The sequence below is a fragment of the Zosterops lateralis genome, assembly GCF_965231275.1.
Source record: "Zosterops lateralis genome assembly, chromosome: 1".
Classification (NCBI taxonomy): Eukaryota; Metazoa; Chordata; class Aves; order Passeriformes; family Zosteropidae; genus Zosterops; species Zosterops lateralis.
In genome coordinates this window covers 36,469,188-36,481,419 of record NC_139762.1, presented here as the reverse complement: position 1 = coordinate 36,481,419, position 12,232 = coordinate 36,469,188, and the positions used below count along the sequence as shown (strand labels likewise).

At 36.5% G+C, this 12,232-nt stretch overlaps 1 protein-coding gene across 5 annotated transcripts in view; it reads left to right on the top strand.

Moving 5' to 3' along the window:
- The window catches only part of ANKRD28 (ankyrin repeat domain 28), a 129,490-nt gene extending 118,651 nt beyond the window's left edge, over window positions 1-10,839 (top strand). For all 5 annotated transcript variants that reach the window (XM_083877106.1, XM_083877105.1, XM_083877107.1 and 2 more), the window contains 7 exons: window positions 168-255; window positions 352-435; window positions 953-1,098; window positions 1,272-1,354; window positions 1,494-1,576; window positions 3,842-3,933; window positions 9,083-10,839. In XM_083877106.1, the coding sequence (XP_083733232.1) occupies window positions 168-255; window positions 352-435; window positions 953-1,098; window positions 1,272-1,354; window positions 1,494-1,576; window positions 3,842-3,933; window positions 9,083-9,369 (863 nt within the window). In that variant the 3' untranslated portion in view covers window positions 9,370-10,839. The remainder of the gene's footprint in view (window positions 1-167; window positions 256-351; window positions 436-952; window positions 1,099-1,271; window positions 1,355-1,493; window positions 1,577-3,841; window positions 3,934-9,082) is intronic.
- Window positions 10,840-12,232: the final 1,393 nt, after the last annotated feature.

Below are 12,232 nucleotides of genomic sequence, written 5' to 3'. Positions count from 1 at the left end.
TAAGAGTGTATTGGCTCCTAAATGTAGCCCTGTTGAATATAATCAGTCTTTCTTTGAAACTTTCAAATTCAATGCCACTTTATCTAATTTAGATACATATTTTTCATTGTAAGCCATAGTTAGACCTTTTTCCTTCTTTTCAATAACAACTCTTACATTTGCTTTAGGTCACGACAGTTGTGTAGAGCTGCTCCTGGAACAGGAAGTTTTTCAGAAAATGGAAGGAAATTCATTCAGTCCCTTGCATTGTGCTGTGTAAGGAAGTGCAAAATTATTCTTTATAAATTTCATTGCTGTATTTAACAAAAGATTTATCATTCTGTAAATAACAGTCTATTTAATTCATTGTAGGATAAATGACAATGAAGGTGCTGCAGAAATGTTAATTGATACACTAGGTGCTGGTATTGTAAATTCAACAGATTCAAAAGGAAGGTAAGAATGTAAATGCAGACAGAATGTTTGTAATGTCATACAGCGGCTGTGCTAAATTCTTCAGTCATTTGGGGGGTTTTGTATTTGCTACTTAACATTAGTTCCTTATTCCCCTGGTTTTATTATTTGAAGGGTTTTGTTTTATTCTGTGCTAGAAATAGATTTTAGATTTTAAAAATCCTGTTCTGATTCAGTAAACTTGAATTGGCTTTTTATTATACGGACAACTTAGAGCACGTTTTAAATGTTATCACTTTGTGGATAGAGCTTTATGCATCTTTTATTTTTGTTGAATCAAATTGTATCTCTATTATAAACTGTGTAGGTGGCATTAGTTGAAACTAGAAAGGGACTTTTTAAAGGCAGCAGTCACAACTCCAGCAATACCAATTGCAAAGGATCAGTGGGAGAGGCTATAGAGTCTTTTTTATTTGTGGGATCACAGCCAGGGATGCCCCTTTGAATACAGTAGAAAGCATGGCTGAACATGGCCAAATTGTCTTTTGATCTGTTGTAGAACTCCTCTGCATGCAGCAGCTTTTACAGATCACGTTGAGTGTCTACAGCTTCTGCTTGGTCACAGTGCTCAAGTAAATGCTGTAGATTCTTCTGGGAAAACACCTTTAATGATGGCTGCAGAAAATGGACAGACAAATACAGTTGGTAAAGAGAAAGCTTTATGTATTTCTGCTCTTAGCTTTGTTAATCCTACTGTGGCTGAAGTAGCCTTACAGTTAATGTTCTTGTGAATGTATTTTGTCAAAATTCTGTTTTCATTTTGCCATTTAGATTTTAAGGAATGTGCTTTTAGGTAATACAAGTTTTTATTTCCCCAGAGGTGCTGGTTAGCAGTGCTAAGGCTGATCTGACTTTGCAAGACAGTTCTAAGAACACAGCACTCCATTTGGCTTGCAGCAAGGTGTGTACACTGTCTGACTTACCAGTGCTGAGCTTTGTGTTATCAAGCACTGTTTGAAAGTGTTGTTACTTTGAAAAAAACACTCAAAGCAATTTGTGAAGAATATTTGTTATGTGACAGATGTTTGTTCTGTGTTAAGGGTCATGAAACTAGTGCCTTGTTAATCCTGGAGAAGATTATGGATAGAAACCTCATCAACGCCACCAATGCAGCCTTGCAAACGTACGTATGAGCAGGGAGGGTGTTTGAAAGATGAGTTCTTGCTGTGTATCTTGCTCATAAAGGGGAATATTTTACAGAATTTTTTGTTCAAATTCATTGAATTTAAACTGTTAATAGGCACCAAGAGTTGAACCAACTTGGAATTGAAATGTTGTGTTGCTCATATTTAAAGCTCTAGATTTTTTTTTCTTGTGGGTGAATAGGATGATAAATAAAATTTGCATTATTGTGATTCCTGTGTAGAGTTACTGCAATCCACTGAGATTACCTGTAAGCTGAGATTTTTCTATTTTAAAAATCATCCAGCTTTTCAATTAAAAATCACTTTATTTAACAACTTGAGGCAAACTAAGATATGGTCTTCAAAGATAGCCACTTAAAAAAAAGTAACTGTCTGAAATGCGCTTTTATTCTTCAGCATGCTTTCTGTTTCATGTTTCAAGGATGAAACATTGTTTTCTATTAAATATCATGGAGAATACACTATTCTTAAACCTTCCTAAAGATGATATCTCAAGTAGAATTAAACCTATTTTGTTAACCTAAATCAGAAGGAAATCTTAGGAATGTATGGTGTGCCATACTCATCAGGATGGGCTACTAAAATGATTCTTCTGTATTTTTTTCCTTTTAGAGAATCTATTTGTGTTACAGGGAATTCTTGACACACGATGTATAGCTGAGTTATGCACATATTGTTTCAGTAATGCTATCACAGTCCATTTAGGGAAAAAAAAACCCACCAAAACACCAAAAAACACCTTACACTGGAACTTTTAAGCAGCTCACATATTATTCTGGCCTTACATCCCTTCTGGAATCTTGCCATATTCAAGCTCATACAATGCTTCCAAGTATTCCCTGACATCTGCTTGAATTAAGGAGTTAAAATAATAAGAATTCTTCCCTTGCTTTTGCTGCTCACCATGGTGCACCTCAGGCAGCATGAAATAACCAGAAAGCTGGAAAGAATTGATTGCCTCATTTCTGGCTTTAAGCAAGGATGTCTTGGAAAAAGGAAGAGCAAAAAGGAAATGGGAACAGATGTGGGAAAGTATGCTACCACAGGCTCATGTAACTCCACCCGCATGCCTTGACTCAAATAGTTTGATCAAGAGATGTCATGGGATAAAATAGGTACACATTTGCACCTCCAAGAAGTGTTTATAAATTGCAAGGTTTTAACAGTTCTTTAAAATATGACTTCTTTAGCAAATGTTTAATAACTAAGTTGACTTTCTGAACAGCTTAAACAAAGTCTTTCTTTGTGGCAAGATAAGCATTAAAATTGTTGGTCTCTACATTAAAATTATTTTAATTTTTTAAATACATTTTTCAGTGTATCTGTGGGGTGTGGTTGTTCTTGAATTTTTAATACTTTAATGTAAGCACCATAGATACAGCTGCTGCTGTTTGTATATTTTGCATTTCTGATATGTAAGTAAGGCACTTGTTTCCAACTCAAAGTACTTATAGTTAATTCAAACAACTTTGGGAATCTTAGAATGAATGAAGAGCAATAAAAAGCCAAAGGGAAGTAAGCTGATTATTCTGTTTCTTGCTGAGTGATGGTGAGGTTTTATTTAAGCCAGTGGGAACCAGTTTTGAAAAACTGTTGCATTTGAAAAAGATATAATTAGAATATTTGAGATAAAGCTACACTTTATAGAGCAAATCAACACAAAATTGATTTATGGTTAGTAGTTTGAGGTTTTGAAAAGTAATCTTTTCTTGCTTCATGAATTATACTGTGAAATATTTTTTTATCTCTAATCACAATGGAATATAGTGGTTTCCAGAAGGCAGATTGATAAAATGCTTCTGCATCTCTTAAGAGCATTTACATGTAGCAGCAAAACACTGCCATTCTGCTGTTAGAACTCCAGTGACTGATGGCAGTGATATGAAGTAACTCTCGGATGTGACAGTATCTGTTACAGCAGTTGAGTGGGGGATTTATCAACAGAAGTGCCAAGTGTTTCTGGCTTTTAAACATGATAAACTCCGTAAGCAGGCACATCTTTACTAGCAGCTGCTTCCTCATGGTGTGCTGCCATGGAAAGAAGAAAGTTCACAATTGGTATTGTAGAGTTTCTTTGCAATAAGAAAAGAAATTTGCTGAGTTTCCCATCTTAGTTATTACATCTACAATATTTATATCATGTGTAAATGACATAGAAGTATTACATTTAACTAGATGCAAGCTACCTATCTTACTTAATGACTTGTTCAAAGGTTTATATATGAGTTTGCTTGTCTTCACAGACCTCTGCATGTTGCTGCTCGAAATGGACTAACGGTTGTAGTTCAAGAGCTTTTAGGGAAGGGAGCAAGTGTACTTGCTGTAGATGAAAATGGTAAGAAAAATCTAATTTTGTTTCCCTGTAAGGAACTGTGGTTCTAAACTCTGTGAAAAGCACTAACTCTGGAAACTTCAGATGAGCCTTGCAGTAGGTTGCCCTCACAGAAAAAAATGCATTGGTGATGGATCATTTTAACAAAGCAGCAGAAGTGTAGGGAGAGTGAAGACTTTCAGAACGATGCAAGTCACAGCACAGAAATGTTTGGTTTGCATTTGTAGTTTTATGATGCACTATAAAAGTAGTTTTATGATGCACCCATAAATGCACTAGCTTTGGCATACCAAAAATGGTAAGAAAAACATAATGCTCAAAGTAAAATTTATCTTTCAGCTGTTAAGAAGCTGGATTGAATTGCTATTCGTTTTGTCACAGTAGGTATATTGGTGTTAGCTTTTAAAAGCTAGTACAATTTACAGTTGACTGTTACTGTTCTCAAGCTTCTGGCTCTTCAGAGTTTTTTGGCAGATAGAAGCAAGAAGTAACTGCTTTATCACGAGAATAAATCCTGCATCTTGTAAGAACAAAAGAAAATTAGATTTACTGACTAATTCACGTATTTTCATGTAAAATATCTGTAGTCCTCTGAAGCTGTGCTTTTGAAAGTGTAAGGCTTTGATTCCTGTGCCATGAAAGCAGTAGCTGGGATTTGGGGAGGAGTGAGGCAATGGATTGTTTGCTTTTTTGGCTTTGTTTGGGTTAGTTTCTTGTTTTTTTATTCCAAAAGTGATGTGCCTAACTAATAGTTCTAATTATATATTTCCAGTTTGGAAAGTTTTTACTCTTTTAATGTTCACTGTGACTTTCTCTGTGTGTTTCTCAAATTACACTGCTTAAAGTGACATGGGTGACTTAAAGATCATTCCTTGCCTAAAATAGAGCACAAGAGTAAGCACTAAAAGAAACTCCCTAAAATGAAAAGACTGAAAGATATATATTTTTTTATTTTGTTTCTCATCACATATATATTGAACGAAGACATTTGCACTTTTGTGGGCTTCTCATATACTGCCAGCCAGTCCCTTGTTAGGCTGGATCTTCAACATAACAGAGGAAAAACATTTGTGTCAAAATACCCTGGCAGCCTGGGGATCTAAAAATTTTCTTTTTAATTCTGCTCACATTTTAAATTTTACAGTAAGTCTGAGCACTATCTAATATTTTTCCTCACTGTGGTTCTTTCTAACAGCAATTGCTTTGTTTATAAAAATTTAAGCAGCCTTGAGAATATATCAAGCAGCCTTGATTAATTATTTTTTCTGACTGAAGAAATAGGCAGTGGAATATTTTGGATCACGCCACTGACATTCTCTTACTTTAGCATAATCTAAATAAGTTTGGTGGTCTGCCAGACAAGATTGGCATTTCATACAGATTTAGATGATATGGGAGTTTATTTTTAGTTTTTGAAAGTTCTGGTGTTTTACGTGGAAGCCCATCTTGATATATAGAACATGTAACCAGTAGACCCTCAGCTGTTATGGAGTGGTGATCCACTTTTTGTTTTTGATGTCCCTTTCTGTAAAAACTACATTGACTTTTTGCAAGCAGTCTCTATTTGTATCTACAGCTGTATAAATTGAATCCTCTGCTGCTATATCTAAGCTAGAGATGATTATTGAAAAACATGAGCTTTGCAACAAAACAACATCACTCCAGTTACCTGTAAGATTTTTAAAACTCTAAATTTCAAGTCACACTGCTTTTGTCATAGAGCATCTCTTAAAGTGGTGAGATCATTTTTGTTTAAGAACTAATGTCAGTAGAAAAAAATTAATCTTCTTGGTTCTGAATGGATTAAATGCAGCTGAAACAGCAAATTAACTGTCGAGTATACTTCCCCAAAGCAGTTGTGTTCAGGGTTCATTCTCAGTTCTGTATCAGTTCTTAGTCAAATTTCTTTTTTTTTTTTTTTTTCCATTTTTCCATACCAGTCATGATAAAATTGCCATCACCTTCATCTACAAAAATTCTGTTGAATTGGACATAATTAATGCAAATTTGCCTGTCTTAAAAGAAATTATTGGCTTTTTCTTTCATTTGACACCACATGAGGTTTTATTTTGTCACTCAAGCTATTTTTCAGGTTTTTGGTTTTTTTTTTTTTTTTTTTTTTTTTTTTTTTTTTTTTTTGGTAGTGTTTTTTTCCTGACTATTTAACTTTTATTTTGGTTTATATTGGAGATGTCCAGTTTTCTGGAAGGAGTTTTTTGTAAGTGCTTATAAAATTACTTGTACCTCAGACTCTCATCTCTTTCCCAGTGTTAATACCTCATTCAGTTATCTTGAGAATTCTCATTACACTGACCACATTAATAACCCTCTGATTTTCCTGTAGACACCTTCCTGGCAACTTGCAAGTCCCAGGGAGGGAGCAGCTCTGCATTTGGGCAGGGGGAGCCCCAGCCTTAAGTCAGTGTCCATCAAGACTCTTGTTTTTTTGTTGTGCAAGGATGCTGCCCAACTCACTCTACTTCTATTGCCCCATCTACAAATGAAGATAGTAATTATTTTGTTGTTGTTGTTCTGTGAAGCCTTATGCAGATTATGGACACCATTAAAGGAGAGCTGAGTAAGAGTATTTCAATGGAGTCAGTTCATTTACTAACATCATCTTCAAAGGAAATATGAAGTATCTATATCAGCTGTTTCCCTGACTTATGAATTATCACTCTGCAGTTAGTTGACATAAAATAACAATTTTTTTTCTTAGAAATTTGAATTTGATATAATGGAGGTAATGTAAGTTAATATGGTGGAGGACACAGATGTCAGTCTTCTGTGGTGTAAGCAGTTACTTCATCTTACTATGTCTAAGGCAAAAATAAAACTGGAGTATTTCATTCCTGCTTATGAAAGCCAGGAGCTCGAGACCTACAGTTGTAAATTAATTATAAACACAGTTTTTAGAGAACAGAGAACTTATAACAGAAACAAGTATTTTGTTTAATCCTTACGTTGACCTTTTTTAGGATGAACTGGAATGCTCTGCTCCAGAAGGAACATGAGTAGTCAAGACCCTAGAAGTCTTTAAAAAGGGGGAGGGGGGAAAGGGGCAAACAAACAAATAAACAAAATCCTTAAAAATAGCAGGTGACTGCTTGTTTTTCTTCTTTGAACTTTTATCAAGTCACATTAGTGAAAAGAATGGTGTTGAATTTGACCAGCTTGAATAAACTTACTTTGTTGTGTCATCTTACCTTCATACAACCTCCAGCAACTGTAGATATTAAATGGTGTGCATCTGAGTATCAGTTCTGAGCCTTCTGTTCTGCCTTACATGCCTGAAACGCAGTCATGATCCAGGTGTGGCGAGCTCTGGCCCTTGCTTCTGAATCCTCTCAAAATGTATCTCTTCTGCAGACTGTCACTGTTAACTCTGAGCTGTTTAAGTGCTGTGGTACCTTACTAACAATGAAAACATCCGCTGCGCTGCACTTCTGTACGGCCCTATCGCATGGTCAGCTGGTGCGTTCTGTGCTTGACTTCTCTGTGTTTCCTTGGATTGTGTGCTCCTTTGGGCAGGGACTCTTGTCTTGCTCTGTTCAAAGCATCAAGCACAAGGTCTGTCCTGAGCGAATAATAGTTCAACTGCAAGACTGTCCCCTGCTTGCTGTTTTCTTAATTCCTAGCTACAGTTATTTCCCATAATGTGCTTACTGGTTTAATACTTATGTGCAATGGTACAATACAGTAACTGCTCCTGACCTCTATCATAAAACTTGATCTGGACCTACTTCTAAAATAAAAATGATTCCTTTGAAGTAGTTGAAACACTTGCTGGTAGAATGAGCATTCCTTGTTTTCCCTGCCTTCCTAAAGTCTGGATAGAAGTCTATCATGCACTTTGGGTTAAAGCCCTATATTATTTAAAATTACTTGTGTGCTTTTAACTTGAATGTTGTACACCTTAATGTTGTCGACTTTAGGGTAGTGTGGGACTTCAGACTCCCAAATGTACCTGAATATGAGTCTTCCTATTGAGTTCATTGTGGGCATTTCTGTCCCACATAGGGAGAGATGCTGCAGGGTGACCTGGGCGATCGCTGCCAGGTGGAGCCAGGGAGGGGAGCTTGTCCTGCTCATGGCAGCAGAATTAGCTGTGATCTCTGGTTGTAATTAGGAGACTGCCCTGCTGTTAGAACTGCCAGTGGCACCACCAAGTGCAGTCCCTTGGCACTGAGACCTGTGCCAGAACTCACCCTCGGGCACCGTCCGAATGGTTAAGCCTGAGACAGGAGCAATGCATGGATCTCCACTGAGGAGAATTTGGAGCATTTTTCTTGACATTGAATGAGTAGAGGCAAGTACACAGAGAAGGGGAAGCTGCAGAAGGAACAATGGTGGAGGATTATTAGAGCCAAAGAAACCCAGAAGAGATGTCACAGCTACATGACCTGACTGCAAATCATTCCATAGCCCAAGACCTCCTGCTTTTGGGGGTTGTCACAGCAGCAATGCCTGGCAGAAGTTTGGTTGGACCAGCTGGGCAACCAAGAGGTGTCCCTGCAAGTTCTAGCCTGCAAATTCAGCTGGCATTTCCTCAAACTTCCCTGGATTTCTTAACTGATACCGTGCAAATAAAAATTAGGCATTGGCTTTGTAATTTATATTTTTGAATATTGCAAAGAAGTATAGGTTAATTATACTCTGCCTTTTCAATTAACTGGCCCTGATCCTTTAGCCAGCTTGTTACTGAGATAGCACAGTGTTATTAAAATAACTGTCTGTGATGAACAGCTGTGGTGGAGCTTCTGGATGAAGAAATATTTGAGCTGTAGTTTCTGCATTAGTGAATGCTATGACCTATCACTGCTGGCTGCTGTTGGCTGTCTCTCTTCAGCCAGGTGACTTCCTCACCATTTTCAGATCTGGGCTTTTCTCACTGGCCTAGAGTGTTTGGCTGTGCTTAACAAAACAATTGCATCTTTTCTGCAAAGCCCATTAATTTCAAGATTGTTTTTGTAACCAGAAGTTTAAAAATACTAATTGATAATGCATTTATTTCATTTTTTTGTTTTTTTTAAACAGTGCGGAACTAAGCAATGTAAAATACTTTTTGCAGCTGACAGATTGTATGAACTTGGAGAAATTTGTACATTTGTCTTTATTTTAAATGAAGGATTTGCTTTCTCTCGATTTGTAGGTTACACGCCGGCTTTGGCCTGCGCGCCCAACAAGGACGTGGCCGATTGCCTGGCTCTCATCCTGGCCACCATGATGCCTGTGTCATCGAGCAGCACATTGCCCTCCCTCACCTTCAATGCCATTAATCATTACACCAACACCTCAAAAACTGTCACCTTCGATTCCTTGCCAATCATGAGGAGTGACCACAGCTCCTACTGTACTTTTAACAACATTGGCAGGGAAGGTGGCTACCCCTACACAGAAGAAGATGAGCTCAATGACTCAGATTCTGAGACCTATTAGAAGATACTTTTTGTAGGTCTGAGTGAACCCTCACGCTGGAAGGTCAGACTTGTGCTCTCAAGAAAGCTGTTACTGTTTGAATACAGGTGGAGGACACACCTTTGAGAAGATGTTTTTTTATTGTGGTTGCATATAAAAAAAATCTGTGAGACTCTAGGAAGATTTTTAAGAGCATATTTTGCAGAAGAAGCATAAATTCTTGAATAAGTACTTGGAATCCATGGCAAAAAAAAAAAAAAAAAAAAAAAATAAAGAATGTCAAAACTGTTTTATTTAACTGTATTCTACATTCTGTTTCTGGTGCCAGGAGTAATTCCTGCAGACTGGGCACCCAACTTGGTGTAAATGAACAACACTATTGTACAAGACAAAGGATGCTAGATTCAAATGCTCTCAATAAACCTAAAACCATTTTGAAGGCAATAAATGAGTTTGGTACAGTAGGCATTGTTTGTGCTGCAAATTGCCAAAGGACCAAATAACTTAAAGATTTTTTTAATTAAATACGTTTTTGTGAAAACTGGAATAGGTTATTTGAGAAGTTATTTCAACCAAACCTTAATTACTTCTGGAAAAGAAGCTTAGATTTGGGTTTAAATGTTGAATTTTATTTTTTTTTAATCATCTGAAAGCCTTCCGACACTATTAAATGTACCATGAAAGAAAGCAAATGTGCTTTTAAGTTTTATTTTCTTTTTCTTTTAGGTGAAATGAAAGTGATCTGTTGTACTTTTATAATACTAAAATTAAACCAGCTAACAAGGTGAAGTCAGGGTGAAAAATGTACAGTGTAATAAGGGAAGGAAGGGGTGGGAGATGTGGGAGGGGAGAAGTAATTGTTGCACAGTTAAAGATTTTTTTTTAACTTTTGGGTTTCGGATGGAATTTTTCTTAATTTAAAAATACACTAGTAACTTGGAAACTATGAAACTGCGTAAAAAACTGAATTGAAATGTCTTGATAACCCTGTTGTGACTGAGAATTCCTTTTAGTAATTTATCTACTTCCTTACATCATAAATTTGTATGTAAGATTAAAATTGTATATGCCTGGCACCCTTTTTTTTTTTTTTTAATCCCAGATTTACAGAGGGGGGAGGGAGGAGGGGAGGTGAATTTAAAAGCATATTTCCCTATTAGAGAAAAAAGTACAGTGTCTGGTCTGTGGGAAGAGCTGTGTATCTTTGTTGTGCTCCATTTAGAAAATAAACAGCAGAAACAGGTCCCTGTAATGTAGTTCAGACTTGCCCAATCTTTTTTTTTAATTTATAACAGACTACTGTGTTTTCTTTAATTGCCTGAAGAATGAAAAACTGACATAAGTAAGCTAAAGTTTTGTCTGTTAAATATGAATTTACTTTATTTGAATCTGCTTTAACTATAACTGTTACTTTTCAAGTGAATTTGTTTATGTACATGCAAGGAATCCTTGCGTGTCCTGGCAAAGTACAAATAAATTACTACAAACTGATTCCAATTTCATTTTTATCCTTTTTTTTTGTATTGTGAAACTGGAAATCTTTGATATTGTAAATTAACAGCTGCTTTTCTGAACATAGTGTGGAAACATGGGACAATATTTTGATCTATTTGATAATTTTGTGGGGTTTTTGAAGAATTAATAAGCATGTACATAGAAATAGTGACTGCTTGAATACTGTATTTACCTGCACTCTTTCAGTACTTCAAGATTCCTGTATATTTTACAGAGTATAATAAAACCCAAATGTGAGTTCTACTAATGAATAATTTATTTGTATGTACTAAGAATTAATGATAAAGTCTCTTGTCAAACTGTTGGAGTTTATAAAATCTTCACAAAGGCTTTGCCAGCATTTTAATTGTGAAGTGAAGGTGAGCTACTTAAAGTAATTTAAAATATTACAGTACTTCATTATTTCTTTAGACTTCCTTATAAATGTTGCTTTCTTAACCATTTGTGCCTGTGTTCATTGTTCATCTGTGAGCAGAGTTAGAGGACTTCGGGGAGGTTGTGATTTCTGTGCTCTCTTCCCTCTGAACCTCTGACATGTGTGGCTCTGTGGCAGTGATGTTTGTGCCACAGGCAGCACTCACTGGCCTGTCTTGGGATTCATTGTAACCATTTAAATTTAAAGGCTGATGCAACATGGAGCCATTTTTTCCTCAAATGCTTGTGCGAAACTTGATGATAGCGCCAAGTGCTGTGTCTGTTATTTAAAAGGTAACAGCTGCGTGTTTCTGTTCGTGAAACGGTCTGATGGTAATTCAAAAGCACTGTGAAAGGATGATATTAATAGGCCTTTATTATCTATGCTGACCTCTGTCTGATTTGGAGATGACCTGCTACCTCTGTGTGGTATCTGTAGCCATTGGGCACCAGCTATAGCAGGGGACATTCCTGTCCTGCTGGAAAAATTGCAGTGCGGTAGAGGCTGAGCTGTTCGTGACTACTGTGTGCCTGGGTGACAGAGGAGGAAAAGCTCAGATGGTATTGGTTTGTTGAAAAGTCAAAGAATTGGATATGGAATGCAGGGACATGCAGAAAACAGTGCTGTTGAATGTGTTTGATTCCTTATAGCAATTAGAAATTGTGCCTTTCATTTTGTTGCTACTCACCTCTTGAGGAAAAATTTCTCACTGCATTAAATTGCATTATTTTAACCTAGGTTTTGTGAACTCTTTTGAGCTAAATATCTGTCTTTTCTAATTATGAGTTATTAAATTCAGATAGGAATTCATAGTTACATGATTTGTGTATCTCGTCATTGCAGTTTATTCAGTGAGCCTGTACCTTGCAATTTGCATGTATTTGTTAAAAAAAGCCCAAAACTATATTACTACCTGGCAGTATGGGTAGGACAGTAATTGTGCCTTGTAAGTGA